The 17,558-nt window shown below is 36.0% G+C and overlaps 1 protein-coding gene across 2 annotated transcripts in view; it reads left to right on the top strand.

Annotated features, from left to right (window-relative positions):
- ADK (adenosine kinase) overlaps positions 1 to 17,558 on the top strand; it is a 279,602-nt gene that overhangs the window by 62,274 nt on the left and 199,770 nt on the right. For both annotated transcript variants that reach the window (XM_017806900.1, XM_017806901.1), the window contains exon 4: positions 13,638 to 13,716. In XM_017806900.1, the coding sequence (XP_017662389.1) occupies positions 13,638 to 13,716 (79 nt within the window). The remainder of the gene's footprint in view (positions 1 to 13,637; positions 13,717 to 17,558) is intronic.

Below are 17,558 nucleotides of genomic sequence, written 5' to 3'. Positions count from 1 at the left end.
CTGTCTCTTCTTATATAGAGATAGGTATATAAACTGTAGAAAAAAAATGTAGTTATTATACTATATCCAATGCATTTTATATATAGCCACACATACATACAGTGTGGTTTATATATAGGCACATACACATACATTTTTCCTGATAGTTGAGGTTTTTTAGTTTTTAATATTGTTTTTAGTATTATTATTCTTGTATGAGTTAAAAGTCAGAGTAAAAATGTTTTTGGAGACCGTATTTGTTACTTCCGTATCAACTTCTTAGATATTATAGAAGGGTAACATCTTCCCATATTGTTTAGTTACTAGAATGCAAGCTTTAAACACAACTTGCATTTGGCTCTGTTTTAACAATAGTAGTTAATAATGTATGGTTTTTGTTAAAGCACTGTAGAAAAAATATCTTATTGAGCTATTTGTGGTGTTTTTTTAAAAGATGTTTAAGATTTCACATACAGTTTAACTGATCGCAGATGAAACTGTAAATTAATACCTCATGAGTTTTACTGACTGCAGGGCATTGTTTGTGATTCAAAGCTGCTTTGTTCCTACTCACTAGGAAAAGACCCTGTTCAAGCAAACAAATTAGAGTTCACCGTGATATCAAACTACTTATTAAAACTGAAAACTCTGATTTTGAATTCATTATTTGACTGTGACTTCTATAATAACCTGTTTCGAATATATTTTGAAAAGCCTAGGTCTTTAAGGATTTAAATAAAATATATAAAATTGGTTTAATTGTTGGTCTTAATTCGCCTTGGTTGAAATTTTATACTTCAAGCATTACATGGCGTACAAAGTGAGAAAATGTTGCAAGTTTCATCAGTTCAACTTGTTCTTTGATAAGATGCATTTCCATTCCTACTGATTTTGTACATAGTCTTGATAGAAATAACAGCTCTGTTACAGAAAACTTTGAGACATATTTCATATGTAAAGTTTAATATTTTCACTACTGCTAGTCGTTCTAAGGTAGAGGGAGTTAGGATGAGTAATGTTTGTTTACAACCTCCCGTGTTGTATTCTCTAATGTCAGAAAGTGTTTGGAGGGAGGCTTTTATACTTTTACTATTTTTACGGTAGAATTAATGAATGAAAGTTGGAGAGAGAAATAGTTTTGCACAATTTGAGACGTTCTTCCTGTGGCATGACTAAGTCAGGAGCTTCTGCTAGAAAAAGATAGACTTTGCCTGTGAACACAGTGGCACATTCGAGGTTACAGGGAAGTCACCCACCATCTTTGGTCAGGTAGTGACACTGTCTTGAAGCTCTCTACTCAACAGTGCTTTTTGTGGACCACCTCATAAGGCTGCATGTACTTCAGAGAGTACACTGGAAGAGTGTTTGAATTGGGTACTATTGCTGTAATGTGAAAAAAACCACCAGCCAGCCTTGGGCATAAGGGCCAAATGTTTTATTGCAAGCGGTTCACCACACTAACATCGGTGTCATATTCCACCCAACCATTCAATATGCATTTATATTCAATAATAAAGCAGTGTATAATGGTGACCAAGGCTGCTTAAAACAGCTGAAATGGCTCATGTTCCTCTGCTTGGTATTATGTAAGAACATAGTTATGGTCACATCCAGTCAGTTCAAAGGCTTAATTACTAGTATTTGAGACTGGAGGGAAGGACTGAGAAATATAACAAGCATCACTGAGTGTTTGTGTTGAAGAGTTATTGTTCAACTGTCCATATTGTTTCTAGACATTTCTTTTCTTGATTAAATTCAATTTTTTCAGTCTTTTCTTAAAAATTGATTTGTAAAGAAAATGCTGTTCCCAAAGTAGTGGTCACTGTGAGACAGTTAACTACCAGGTACTGATGAACAGGTGCTTTGTTCCAGCAGCTTTCCAGACATAGAAGGTAACCCTCACTGATCTGTGGCAGCTGAGTTCCCACGTGGGATTTTCTGTGTCAGGAAGTGGGCCCATGTGAACCTCATGAGGTTCAACAAGGCCAAGTGCAAGCAAGATGCTGCACCTGGGTCAGGGCAATGCCTGGGGTCAGTACAGGCTGGGGGGTGAAGGGGTTGAGAGCAGCTCTGCTGAGAGGGACTTGGGGGCACTGATAGAAAGCTGAACATGAGCCAGCGATGTGTGCACACAGCCCAGAAGGGCAACAGCATGCTGGGCTGCGTCTAAAGCAACGTGGCCAACAGGTCGAGGGAGGGGATTCTGCCCCTCTGCTCTGCCCTTGTGAGACCTGAAGTGCTGCATCCAGCTCTGGGGAAGACATGGATCTGTTGGAGCAGATCAAGAGGAGGGCTGCATCCCTCAAAACATTCAAGGTCAGGTTGGACAGGGCTCTGAACAACCTGATCTAGTTAAAGATGTCCCTACTTATTGCAGGGGGTTGGACTCGTTGACCTTTAAAGTTTCCTTCTAACCTAAACTATTCTACAATTTCACGGTCTGTAATGCATTTCTGTACTTCATAAAAACTGCTACATTTTTTTGCAGGCCTAAGGGTAAGAAGGAAAGTTTCTTCCTCCTTCATTCCTGTCTTCTTGGGAGCAGAGATGAATTCTTTAATGCACATCTCATGTGACAAAATGCTGTTTTTTTCAGAAATACTGTTCAGCTAAAGTGCTGGTGGGATTTTGTGCAACCTAACAGCTGACCATAAGCTTTTTAATAATAGCATGAAGAGTAATACGGAGTGTCACTAAACCTGTCTTGTTAGTGTTGTAATGGCAGGGTGTATACAGACAGGGGAAGTCAAAATGACCAGTTTTTCAGAGGAAAACTTAATGTTGTCATATCTATGTCAAATGTTTGTATTTTTCCTTTCAGTCCAGGAATAGTTCTGCTGTGGAATTAGCTTTTTTAGTGCTGCTTGGAACATTCATTTTTGAAATGATTTATGCAGTAGTATCCCCTTGCAGCTTTTCTGTACCTTGTGATTTTTTTCCTTTGTTTTGATTGGTTGGTGCCTCCCCCTGCCTAGTTCATTCCATATGCTAATTTTTCCCTCCAAAAGGTGACCCTCTGAGATTGTTCCTTTGGAGTGAAGAGATGGACTGAATTGACATAGGCTGTGGGATGAGTTATTTTTAGCTGCTGGCATTTCAGGCTGGAACATTTCATTCTGTCGTGCTTGTTAATGAGTCATCTGGAGAAAATGGGCTTCTTGCTTTCAGAGAGGGTCTGTAGCAAATAATAATAGGCTAATCTCTGCAGGAGATATTCTGTCAAGTAACTAAAACTTCAGCTAGAAAATGTGTTGAAATGGAGACTAATCTCCCTGTAAGAATAAGCATGCACTCGCTATTATTATTATTGTATTATCATGTATATGAAAATCTCAAAAACTGGAAGACTTACGAGGAGCCAGGTAATGGTATAATAGTGAAACATTTTTGAGAAAGAAGGTTAATTGAAGACAGTCACCTTTTACAGATAGAGAGAAATATATAGTTGCTTCCTAATTCAGAACATCATACACTTTCTAAAATTTAAACATGTTACTAGTTCTAGAGGAGTCTTCTGAAAAGATTCCTAAGTAGATGAGCCCTATATAAAGCTTATGTCCTTGAGAGAACCCCAAATTCACTAACATTATATATTAGTTTCAAGGATTAACCAGCATCTTTGCTTTGGTCTCTACTGGAGACTATATTGTACTGGTTTGTTTTTTTTTTCCTGTGTGCAATTCATGGTCTCTCCTTTGACTTGTTCCCTGAAGGTTTGAAGGTTCTGTGCTGATCCAGCGCAGAGGCTTTGTTTTGCAGATGAAAATATCACCACTCAAGTAAAAAACTTCATGTAAGAGTAATTAATCAAAGTTACCTGGTTGCTTCATTTTTGTATTATTATCATTTGTATTGAAATTCCAGACTTTGGTAGTGCAAATTCATTTATTTTAAAAAAAAAAGCAAATATTTAGAGCATACTGTTGAAAGATGGAAAAAAAATTACTCCCAAACCCTATTCTATAAAGGAAATTATTTAAAGAATAGCATGAGTGTCAAGTCCTTTTGTCACCTTCGGTACTTCTAATGCCACTTACCATCTATATGGTTATCTTATCGTATTTTCATGTCTTATTCTTGTAAAGCATATTACAAGTCTGAAGAGTTCTTTCTGTTTTGCTGGCAAAAGGGTGTTTCCTGCAGAGCTAATACTTTTTACTCTCTGTTGATTATTTAGCTGTTTGGGTTTGCTCTTTCGAATGATCAATGAAATACTGAGATAAAAGAGAACACTTTCTCTTACCTCCTTGAGATAAATATTTTTGCATTATTATTATCACCGGTTGACCCTTCAGCCTGTGCTGTTTTAATGCATCTTCTTATATGGCCGTGGTCACTGTACAAAATGCTTTAAACCAATTGAGTTTAATGATTCTGATATTACCAGTGTGTTGCTGCTCCTAAATAACCCACAAGACTTAGAATGTGTAAGTCAAGATAAATTATTTTACTTTTTAGAAATTTGGCATGTATCTACCTTGTGGACAGTAGTGCTGTGGTCAAAACACTTGACAAACCTATGAATAAGCTGGTGTAAGTATCAGAGTCAGTTTAACTGTAATAGCATGGAAGTTTGCATGGGAAAACTTAGCCTCCATTTTAGCAGAAAGAATGAACTTTTCCTAAACATCGGGCTGCTGTAGTTAGACTTCTTCCAAATCCTGATTTCATTTGCTTATGGCTAGTGTGAGTGCACTACACTGACCCTACAGATTGTCCTGTAGTCTTTGGATGTCATCCCATCAACTTAAGTTCTCCTCCTTGAAGGAGAGCCTGATTTTTGTCTTTTCCAAAAGTGAAAGTGATTTATTTCTACGTTATCCTTTCTGGACAGTTCAGGTTCCTTCTTTCCTAATTTTCCATCACTACCACCACCCCCAAGTATCCAAAGATGTTGATAAACAGCTGACTCCTTCGGTAGTTTCCAGTGCCACCTAATGAAAATAAAAATGTGGACACATGATTAAGTGCTTAACAAAAACTTACAAAAAGGAAATATTCTTGGGAGGAAGCATGTGTGCTTGAGCTAATAAATATTGCCTGTGTTTTTGAGCTGAGAAAATCATGTTATTACCCACTATCTGATGACTGTCTTAATGTATATCGAAGACAGAACTGTATTGAGAAATAGGGAGGTTAAAGAGAAGTAAACCAAAAATATCTCTTGGTATTTAGTGATGGTTGTGCTTAAAGCAGTGTTTTCTGCAGTCATTATTTCTTGAGGAAATGCTTACAGTTCACTACATGTTAATAGGAGTTTAGAGTGGATGTAAACTATCTCCTTGGTCTACTTTTATCTCCTGGTCTATTTTTAATGTTTTCTTGGTTTAAATGTGCCAACTGGCTACTAATTTAAAAGGATTTACAGTAACACAAGGGGTGAAGAAAAACAGATATTTTAGCAGTGTAGTTGCATTGACATGAACCATGTATTGTAAAGAACAAAAAACTGGTTTAGGTTGTGGTTAGCAACTGTCACTGTTATTTTGGACTTTGTGTTAATAGAAAATATTACTTAGATTAAATGCTTCTTGATCTGAATGATGTATGGAAACAACTAGCTTATAATTTGGTTTTGGAACAGCTCTGCAAAACTCCCTAACATTTTATTGACTCTGAATTGGAACCCAAACTTTGCACCTAACATCTTTTTTACTGTTTGGATGTATTTACGGATAAAGTACAAATTGTAAAATTACTGTAGCAAAACATTTCTGTCTACCAAGTGTGAGTGTGCATATGGATTTTTTTTGATTGTTGTTGTTGCTTTGTTTGTGGGGGGTTTGTGGTTGTTTTTTTGGTCAGCTCTTTACAAGTGGTTTAATATGACTTGTACTACAGCTTTAGATAATCTCAATTTACCAAAGATAAGGCCTAGAATCTCCTGGTGACTGAATTCTCTTAATATTAAAATATTCTTGGCAAATACTCTATTAAGTGGAACAAATTTTCACTTTGATGTGAGCTGGAATAAGTTGATGCTTGTGAAACAGCATTTTCAATTAGCATTCACTAAAGGTTTATTGACAGTTAACACCTGGTCTCTACTGTGCCAAGTGGGAAGCATCTATTGCAGTTTCTTATATTTGTTGCATAATTAGGATTATGATCTCTAATTTGCTTTTAATTTTGTAAATCTAGTCTTATTTTCAAAATCGGTTAGTGTTACTTTTATTCCTGCATTGTTATTGTAGAACAGACAAAGACACTGAAGTGTTGAAGGATTAGGAAGTTCACTACTTTGTAGTATGATAAACAACTTGCCCTTTCATTGATTAGTTAGCAGTGAAATTTGGACATGAAAAATTGACTGGTAGGTCTCAAAAAGCACGTATTCTTCCCATGCTTCTTATGAGAAGCAAAAGGAACATGCCCCAGGTTTTTTTGCAGTAGTATTCCGGTACACAAGCTGCCAGATGTACACTGGGAACATCAGGAGCAAGGGTAAACATTGTAATACTGCAGAGAAATAACAAAGGAAATGACCTTGTTCCTTAGTGCTCCAGAACATACTTTGGCACATCCAAGGATGAAGAAGGTAAATGCCACATATTTTTCCCTGCCTGCAATGGCTTTTGATCCTTGTTAGCTATGCATAAGGGCAGAGAGCTGTTTCTGGCCTCAGTGTTTCGCAACAAAGATGATGGTGGCAATGCCTAGGTGGATCTGCAAAATGTTTGAGTCTTGGCTGATGTTTTGGAAGATCTTTCAAAAAGACAGTGGGAGGAAAGCATGAAGTCGTAGTAAATTACTGAACCGACAGAAATTCTGTAATAGTATTCCTGATTACCCATCCTCATGTGAAAGTTTTGAAAATGTTTTCATTAGAAATGTAATAGATGGAGGGGTGCTATAGTAATTATACACAGTGCACAAATTTTAAGATTTGAGGGGGTGCTCTGTGTATATATAGCAAGTGTATCCATTTGTGTTTAGGGATAGAATCATAAATGTGATCTTTCAATAATCTACTGGTACAGGGTGTTTTGGGGGGCTGGGGGGCTGTTGTTTGTTTGTTCTTTAATTTTCCTACAGCATTTCAGAATATCAACAGAACAACTTGCCTTGTGGTGGCTAATACTTCTGAGTGTAATCATGTATATTTTCAAGATAATGTAGAGGAAGATATCCAGATAATGTGGAAGGGGGGGGGGCACTTTTCAAGAACACTTGCATAAATTTGTCTGACTCTCTGCTGAAAAAAAAGAAAAAAAGACTTTGAGGAATTTCTTTAAATCATGATCCTTAAAAGCTGATGTTTTAACCTTACATTTGAATGACTGTTACTTTTTCCATCTTGTTTCAATATGCCTAAATGCAAACACATGTGGAAAATGTTCTTTTGGCTTTTATCAAACTGACATTTAAGTGCATTTTTTTCAACCTTGCTAACATTTGTGGTAAAATATTTCAAAGCTATGAATCTTGCAATTTGCCTATGCTTTTTTTTTTCTTCTTTCATATATTAACATTTGGTACTCATAATCCTAACCTGTTTGGAATTACTGGCTTTTTTCATTTGGTGTTTGTTTGGATGAGGTGATTAGGAAAATACTTTATGCGAAATTCTAGTTTGCAACAGTAAATGCTTTCATGAAGAGTCACCGTTCTATGAACTTCAGTAAATAAAGGAGAAAAATATGATAATATGCTCTATTCAATTTTAGCAGTCATATTCCTAACACATTTAGGTTTCTGTTGTGTTATATGTCCATGGTGCTAACCTGTCTCCAATACTTCCTTTTAGCATGTTTCATTCTTCCCCTTTACTCCCCTACCCATTCCCAAGCTCTTTAATTCTGTGCCAAGCTAATAAGAAGAACTAGCTCTGCATAAAGTCAGTCATTGCCAAGCAGCTGTTATAAAGTTTTCTCATGTACCTCTGTGAATGTACTTCATTTCAAAAAGGGATTTTTGCTCTTTCAGGTCCAATTTTAAGCAAGAACAACCAATTACGTCTTTATTTCAATCTTAATTTGTTATATCTCAAAGAGTAGGGGTAACATTGTTCCTGTATGTAACTATCCTTTCTAGGGTTTGAACTTTGAATACTGAGTTGTACAATTTAGAGAAATTAGCTACACTCCGTAGAGTTAAAAAATAAGAATTACTTTTCTTTTTACCCACAGCATTTGTCCTAAAATATTCTCCCTTCTGTTTAAAAGTAATACCCTGTGATTTAATTATCATGCTTGAATCTCAAGACTAGACCTGTTCCTTAAATGTAAATTAGATTTTACTTAGGATGAAATTATGAGGGCTTCAGCTTGCCTGCTAACACTGACCAGGAAAGGTTGTCTTTCAACAACATGTGCCCCATCTGCCTGGTGGTGTGGCTGCCTGTGTCGTTCTGGCGTTGGCCCAGGCTGTGAGGAAACTGAGAATGTGACAGATGACAGGCTTGTCCAGATGTATGCATAACTACTTCTGCCATGCCCTGCAAAACAATCAGGATGCAGGTTTGGCGTTATTTAGTTGTTTGTGTTGGTTTATTCCATGAGGGTTTCCTTAAAAATTGAAATATTTGGTATTGGTTTTGTAGTTTTACTGAGCTTTCAGTATTATTAAAACAGGTTGTATAATATGATGCTTTAAGTAGATTTTTAGAAATGCAATTAAAAGGATCAAACGTCTAACTGTCAGTGTATTAGTCTGGTTCTCCTCACAGCTGAACATTTAAAGCTANTTTTTCTTTTATTTATGGAGTGATTTCATAGACATTCTGACACAGGTTACTTAATTTGAAGATTTAAGTAGATTTTTAGAAATGCAATTAAAAGGATCAAACGTCTAACTGTCAGTGTATTAGTCTGGTTCTCCTCACAGCTGAACATTTAAAGCTATTGCCATGTCTTAATATGGCTGCTTCTTGCCAGTAAAAATAAATGCCTGGGAAAGGTGTCAGAATCACCATTAATTATGATTTTTAATTAAAATCTAATTAAAATTTATCCAATAGCTTGAAAACATACCAAATCAGAGTCTACCTTCCTCTCCAGAGGTATCAACAAGGGCTGCATCCCCAGCTCCAATTTACCTCCAAAGAAAAGAAGTTACAGACTTATGTGCAACTTGCAACCTTTTATTATTTAAGAGGTTTCCATCTTGGTGGTTTTGAAGGTTTTTATAACACCAAGCAAAATATACAATCCACTGAAAATATTTTATTATTGTTATACGAAATAACCTGATTTTTATCTTACATTCAGGCTGTCATTATCTGGCATACAAAAGGAAAAAGGGCAAAAATTATTTTTCTCTCCTCTCTAGCTGTTTTTGGCAGCTGATTTTTTTTTAAGTGTAGCTCCCTGCTGATGTATGCTATTGAGTACATCTTAGGTAATAAGCAGATATATCAAAAGATATCCAGGGCAACACACCCTGCTGAAAAACAAGAGATTACTTTCCTCTACTTCTTGCAGATAAGTAGCTTCTGACATATGCATCAGGAATGTTTTTTTTCTGGTGCACTCTCTGTATAAGACAGTTAAATGTTGGTATTCAGTGGCCATTTAACTCTTCAAAAAGAATTCCTTTTTAGTTTAATATAAATTGTGTCATAAAACTTAACAGCATTACTTGAATTACTTTAATTTTCCTTACTGTAGCTTCATTGCCTTATGTTGTCTGCTTTCAGTTGTAGGGTATGTTTTATGTGCTTATTTTTCTTGTCAGTTTGGCTTTGAAACCATGGTGAGCCAAACATGAGTGTATCTGTTGCTGTGTAACAAGAAGATAGTCCCCGCTCCAAAAAGCCTCAGATTTTGTGTATAAAGCAAGTTACGGGAGATGGGTATTGATCCAGGAGAGGATTGCCAGCTATTACGCCGGAGAATAGCCTCGGGAAATCACACTGCCTTGCTGATGACTTTTTTTGACATTACGGTGAAAGATAGTTTGCAGGAAGATTTAAAGTAGATTTGCTAATAGTCATAGAAAATTCTAGTAACTGGACAGTGGATGATATCATGGGTTAGTGAGGGAAAAGCTATTTTTGTTGACAGCTTTGTGCCCAGAGGCTGTTGTAAATCTGAATGTACCGAATGAAGGATGGTGTGTTCAGTGCAGAACACTTTGCAGGGCCTTGAAACCACAGAGAAGAGACTTCTACTTGCAATGGCTGGGAAGGGGGAGAAGAGAGCTGTGGAGAGAGGCAAGAGCTGGTCAGAGGGGTAGCCAGCACAGATGATCTTTGCAGGTGTCTGAGGGGATTAGATGTTACGATGAGTGCATTTTTCTGTGTAAATCATGCTTTTTAAGAGCTGCTATGAGAAGGAATAGTGTAAGGTTTAAACATGATTTTGTAAGAGCACACAGAGAAGATGGATGGTGATGCTCAGGTTATGAATGGTCTGAGAGACAAACAGGGTTGTGAAATTGGTATGGCATATGTAAGAAGAGTCTGTGCCTTTTAAAAATAAGCTTCGACCTCCTGTAATGTAAGGAGCTGTATTTTGTAAAAAAAAAAAGGCTAAAATATTATGTTCTCATTCTTGTTTGTATTCCTTTGTATAATACCTTCTTTGACTACCACCTTATAATTTTTTTTTTTTAAATAGCCATTAATTCTGTCAAATGTGAGGCTACTGAAAAGGCTCACCTTTCAGTATCAAGTTCAATTAGTAGTATATGCTTTTTTAAAACAGGGAGAAAAGAAAAAACCTGACAGAAGTGCTATTGCCTTTAGTATAACTGAGCAAAACATTAACATATCCTCTTTGGTCAGCGCTAGAGTTATCAGCAGTATCACAGCTCAAAACATATGCTGCTGCAAATGCAAACTTGTTTTTGTTAAAATATGCTTTAATGTGGTGGACAAATTCATGGTACCAAAAGTAGGGCCCCCTTTATATGGTGCCAATTGTGGGATTTATTATATTCTGTTATTTAAGGTAATGGTATGTTGCTAGGTCAGGAAAAGGGTCACAGTTCTCAGATATAGCAGAGCCTAAAGAAATACTCAGAAAGACCAACAACTGCAGAACGTGAAACACAAATAATATTCAGTCTTGCTCATAAGGTTCTAATTTTCTTGAATTATCCTAAGTGTGATAACAGCTTAGTCCTGAAGCACACACAGAAGCTCTGTTCAGCATTCCTGGACCTTGGAAGTTGACCTTCCTTCCTTAAAGTGGAGGGTTTTATAAAAGCAAACACCATGTTTCTGAAGCATGCTGGAATGACAGTCTTCTCTTTGCAGGTCAGGCATACAGCAGACAGTGACAAAGTCTGTGTTCCCACGCTGCCTGTGCCATCTGCTGACACTGTGAAAAATGTCCATCTAACTGTTCATCTTAAGATAAAAAACTATCAGCACTCTGAATTTTGAGGTCATTCTTGATACAACTTGGTTACCAGGCTCTTGTGGATTAAAACATCACAATTTATATTGTCCTTTTGATGTGTCATGGAAAATGACCAGCAAAATGTACTTTTCTTGCAGCTGTATGAACTCGTTCTGTTTTATGTAACAGATGGTTAGAGACATTGAATGCACCATCTTAATTCAAAGAAAAGGAGTTAGGTCTCTTAATGTTCCATCTGAAATACTGGAAGACAGTCACCATTGTTTGTCTTATTCTATTAAGTAATTGTAAAATACTTTGTTCAGATTATTTCTTAGATTAAATAGCTTTCACTTTGAAATCTTCATAATACAGACAGTATTTTATGGCTGTTCCCAATGTTGTTTTTTTTCCCAAATTCTGATACTGCCTATTTTATTTTTCATTTGAACTACAAGTATTTAAATACATACTTATCTAGACTTAGAGCTGCTAACATAGGTGATCAACTGCAGTATATACTGGGTTTATGAGGTTTAACATGCCACTAAATAACATGGACATGGAAACTTTAGCTGCCTTTAAGTAAAGGAATTAAAATATCAAGTGGCATGCTTGTAGATATACAAGAATACAAAAATAACTATGTGATTTGTGCAGTACACACTCAAATTGAGTGAAAAGGTAAAATGTCAAATAAATTAAAGAAAAAATATTGCCAAAATGCTTAATTGGTTCGTGATAGTTTGTCTTTGCTTGAGAAGCAATTGTTAGGGGACTTGTTCGTTTTTGTTATTTTTTTTCCCCACATTCAGCTACTGCTACCATTGGAGGTTTCAATTGCTTGACGTAGAATTGATAATTAATAGTATGAATAACTGTGAAAAGCATATGTAGTAATTTAGTTCTTGGTTCTTTCTAATTGTCTGCCCATTGGTAGTTTGCTGGGGTGAGTAGCTCATTATTCAAACACTTTAGATGGAAAGCACTGCAGAAATAAAAATCCTCTTATTAGAAACATGGTTTTGAAAAGAAAACACCACCTTTTAAACAAACAAGTCATTCTTTGACAAATCTATCCCCCAAACTGTTGTTCATGTACTGTAAAGAGATTGGGATTGTGAGAGGGAGAGGACAGGTAGGGTTGGCAGATAGCATTCATTTTTCACTGTGTCCAAAATAAAGGTGGTAGAAGTAAATACAGTAAAATATATTGGAATACATCTAACTGGACATGCTTAATTTGTTGAAGGTAAACAGATAAAGTAAATAGGCATTCAGGGTAAAGCTGTGCTATTAATTAGGTTTGACCTTGAGGTGATTTTGAACCTCAAATCTGCAAAAATTTTACAGTAAACATTTTGGCTTGCCTGCAGGAGTATTTCCTTCTAAGTCTAATGTCTTCTGAGGCTGTTAATCCTGCTGTTTAATCCACTCATTTTGAAGTGTGCTTGGAATTTGAAGGCATGATGCAGTATTTGTGCACAGCTTCCCTGCAGCCTCCACAACTCCCTCATTCCTGTTCCCTTTTCTGTGACACTTCCCTTTTCTGTAGCCTGTGATCAGGGAGGAGTCTGGTCCTTAAGCTCTGGTGTTCTGTGATCAGAGATGGAACACATGTCCTAGACAACGAAGAGTGTCTTACAGACACTGCCTCTTAACTGGAAAGTTTGATCTGAAATATGAGGCTAGATATTTCTGTTAAAAGTTTAAATATTTGTTTTAGTGTTCAAACCTAATATACTACTGAATGTTAACAGAGAATTCTGTGTTTTCATGGTTGTATGACTTGAAGGATTTGAAAGCTCACCTTGGAGACACTTGCCTTTTCTGTTATCAAATTTTCTCACACACTAGTAGATTTGCACATCAAAGTTCTTCACCTGTCAAAATATGCTATTTCATATGAAAGTTTAAAATGTAGCACCATTGTTTGGGTCAAGTTAATTTTGAACTAGGCAACAAATCTCAATCTTCTCACTTAAACTAGAAATAGAATGTAAAGTTTAATGGGGTGAAGTAAGTATCTGAATATCATCATTTATGTAATTTTTCTTCAAGGATATATTTCACCTATCTAACAGTTCACTGCAGTCAAGCCTATACTTCAGATATTTTTTTCCCCTCAGTTGTTTACTCCACTTGCAACTTTAAGGTGAATTCAAGTTGATGTCACACTTTGTATTGTAATTTGGACAAAATCTAAATAGATGTTTCCAGCTTGCATCATGGATAACAATTGATGTGTATGAATTTCTTGTTTACAAATAATGTGATGTCATCTACTTCTAATCTTCATGTCTTTTTCTGGAAAGAAAATTGCAAAGTTTAACTTTTTTCTTTTCCTCTTTTTTTTTTTTCTTTTTTTAACAGATTCGAAGAACTTGTGAAAAAATTCAAAGTAGAATATCATGCTGGTGGTTCTACTCAAAATTCCGTTAAAGTGGCCCAGGTTTGTTCTTCCTTAGCAAAGAATTACTGCTAATTTCAAATGTTGAGTTTGAATCCACTTGATGCTCTCTATTGTCTGTTTGAATGAGCACTGCAGAGTGGGTACTCGGGACTCTGTTGCTCAGATAATGCTTATAGGTTTTTATAGGATTTGTTTTGAAGTTGTGCTCTTTAGTCTTTTCACACACGTTCTGCTAAGGTTGTAGTTACAACTGGAGTGTGCTGGGAGGGAAAGGCTTTTGTCAAAGATTTGTGGTGGAAGGATAAGAGACAAGGACAAGGTCCCTCACTGCAGTTAGGAATCTTACAATGAGGAGAAAAATGTCACAATGAGAAGGGTTAAACAGAGGAGTTGTTGAATCTCTGTTCTTGGAGACTTTCATAACTTACCAGTATGAGTTCTTTGGGCAACCAGATCTAAATTTGAGGCTGGCCCTCTGGGTTGGACTGGAGACCTGCAAAGGTCCCATCTAGCCTGCATTGTTCTGTGATTCTAATCACATTTATCCTGTAAGAACTTGTAAGTTTGTCCATAAAAGATCAAAATGTAAAACTTCCTTTTATACAAGGAGAATGTTTCTGGCTATGGGTATGATGAATAACAGTAATGATGGATTTGGTTTCAGGTATATTAGCTTTTCTGTAAGTAAAGTATGCCTTTAGTCACAATACTTTCAGGCATATACCTGTGTGAATATTCTTAGATTGCGAGAGGTGTAAAAGTTCTATAAATAAAAATACACAAACAATTATAACCTTTTTGCTAATGATCCTGGCTTATTAACTTCCAGGCTCCCTATATAGTTAAAACTTACTGCCAGATAGCATTAAATGCACATTTGGAAGTTATAATCTAATAAAGGTTGCCCTCATCCATAAAAGGTAAAAATATATTTTGGTTTTTAAATAAAATCAGTTTTCTGAGCTTTTTTTTTTTAACAATTTGTTTGATTCTGATACTTTGTAAAAGCCTCTTCATCAGGAGAACTCAAGTTATGGGAATCAGTCTCTGTCTGTATCACTGTTGCTTGACCTATAGGGCTGGTGTAGAGGTGATGCCTCTTTCATGACAGGTGATTAGAGGTGAACTTTTTGGAAGAAGTTCTGCAACTGTTTATTAGTTCAGAGGTATGAAATTCTACTACCATTCCTTCATCTAAACTGGGGAGGTTTAGAAGCAAATGCATGTGGTAGGCTCAGTTTCTGAACTTTAAAGCTTTCGAAGAGCCCAGGATTTTATTTCCATCTCTCCTTGAAGTGACCTCTGTGGCATCAGCTAATTTATTAGTGAAGTATGTCTCATTCTTAGCTGTCTTGTAACCTATCAGTGCAGGTGTTGTTCAGTAATTATACTATGAAGGACACAGTACACCATAGAGAGTCAAGGAAATAGATGGAATTTAAATCAACAAAATGTAGGGATTTCTATGTCAATGCTCCTTTCTTACACTGATTGGGTTTTGTCAGTGAACTTTTCCTTTATCTTGGCTCAGAGCTGGGAGACTCATTCAGCTCCAGTTGCCATCTGGAATTGTATTTGTCTCCAGAAGGTTTGTCATCTCCTAGTTTCTGTTTCAAATAAGATTGAAACTTAAACAGTTGTGCATGAATAAAATAACATCAGTAAAAGACTTTAAAAAGAGGGATGGGAGAGTGAGAGAGAAAAAAAAGAGAATTCTGGAAATCTTGAAAGAAGCTCTTATTCTTTAAGCTTTAGCAGAAGAAAAAAAGTGTGAGGATAAAAAGAAGTAGTTGAAATGTAACCCAAAAATCAAACTAGAAATTCTGGAAGAGTATTTTTGCAGCTATATAGAAATATTCATTGGCTTATTGGAGAGAATGAGTGTGTAAGTAATCTTAGGGATGAACAGCTTAAGTATATATTTATTTGTTGAAAGTAAAGATGGATTTAGCAAGCTTGACTGGTGGCTGAGAAGTAAAGGACCAATAAATAACTTGAGTGCTGAGGGAGCCACACTCTTAAGTGAATGTGGATTCTCTGCAATAAGATACGTGGGGAAGAAATCCTAAGAATAACACTCTTATTAATTTCTCAACTTGTGTTACATTATGGGAAAAGCTTGAAGAATCATGCTATAAAGTGAGAGATTAAACTTAAAAAATTTTTGCTTCAGTTGTTTAAAACTTGATGAGAAATAATGACATGTTAAAAAAAGGCATCCTTGGAAGCCTGACTACAGTGGAATACGACTATCTGAGTTAAATGGTTGGGAATAAATGGCCTCTGAATTCTGGCAATTGCTTTTTAAAAGTTGGTTTCTGAGTGGGAAGAGGATATTATTAAGGAGTGCAAGTAAAGTGCAATTAATAAATTGATTGGATTAAATAAGGAAGAATTTAGGAAGCAGATAAAAGGGTTATTGAATTGCTTTTTTTCAAATAGTTGTCTTCTTTAAGGGTCAGAAAAGCGACACTATGTTGAAATAAAAATACCCAAAGGCAAAGCGGGTGGAGAAACTTAGGAGTATATAACCTGTTTAAAAAGGAACAATGAACCTGTCATATGCTTGCTTACGTGGTATATGGTGATCATCTCCTCTGTTATATATGCTCATATATTTTGGATATTTCCTTTGTATCTGCAAAGGTAGTGAGATCTACTCAAGAAGTACTAATCTGTTTCTGAAAAGGATAAGCCAATTTCTTTAAAAAAGGAGGAAAAATGTCTAGAAATGCCGTATTTATCATGTGCGAGAAATTTGAGATGTTAATCACAGAAAGAGGCAATAGGGAGAAGCTCTGAATTATGAAGAAAACTGGGAAGAAAATGAAGCTTAAATCATGGTGTTTGGAACTGAAATTTAAAGCGGCATCAACTATAATGGAAATGAAGATTTTAGAAGTTTACAAAGAATTAATCAGAATTGCAGTCAAGCTGTGAAGAGCAAAATTAGATTTTCTTTTTTTCTAGCATGTTAACAGAAAGGGAAGATCTGAAGTGCAGCCTTGAAGGAAGAATTTGGCTGGTAAGGTACTAAAGGGAATCTTGGTATTTTTTCAATGTTGTCTTCCAGCAGAGCAGAAGGAGAGTGTGTGGCAAGTTGCAGGAGTGAATGATGGTAAAGAGATGGAGAGCATTGTGAGGCTCAAAAAGCTGAATGTTGGCCATGTTGAGTGCCCAAAGCAGACATTATATGGACAGGTTAGAAAAAGAGAAAGGTCTGGACCTATCAGGAACAGCAGAAAGGATCTTTTTTGTAGAAATGCTTCTAATATACAAAGTAGTAGACATATTTCCACAAAATGAAATGTGGAAAAATAGTCAAAACATACATTAGAGGGGAAGCTCTGTAAAAGCAAAGTCAGGAGCAAATGAAAAATTATTCTGTTGCAAAAGAAATACAGGAGACTGTTGGATAAACACGGAGAGGATGGAAGATAAATGATAAAGGGGCAGTAAACTGGAAATAGCACACTTTTGAAAAGTGTGTTATAAAAGTATTTTTATAAGTCAATAATATTTTTTAAAAATACCTGAAAATGGTGAAAGGAAGTACCAAGAACTGTTGGTACCAAGTACCAAAGTGTTGAAGGGCAGTACTAAAGCCGAGGAGGTTGGTTGTTTATGTTCATGTTTTCTGGGACATTAAAATTGTTTGAACTGATGCTGGAAAGAGTGAGGGAATCAATATTATTTTGGCTTGACTCATGATATGAATGAGGTGTGGGGGGGAAGTTATTGATACATTTCGGAAATGACAGTAACAGGCATAAAAATGGAAAAGATAAAATCAATGAGATAGTTTAGTCGTTCCCTAATGAGATTAAATTAACAGCAAATTATGCCTTGGAAATACTAATTCATATTAGGAGAGAAATAGT

The sequence above is a fragment of the Lepidothrix coronata genome, unplaced genomic scaffold (genome assembly GCF_001604755.1).
Source record: "Lepidothrix coronata isolate B3197 unplaced genomic scaffold, Lepidothrix_coronata-1.0 Scaffold17, whole genome shotgun sequence".
NCBI classification, from domain to species: Eukaryota; Metazoa; Chordata; class Aves; order Passeriformes; family Pipridae; genus Lepidothrix; species Lepidothrix coronata.
Note: the sequence above shows the minus strand (reverse complement) of the source record. Positions and strands in the feature narration are given on the sequence as shown.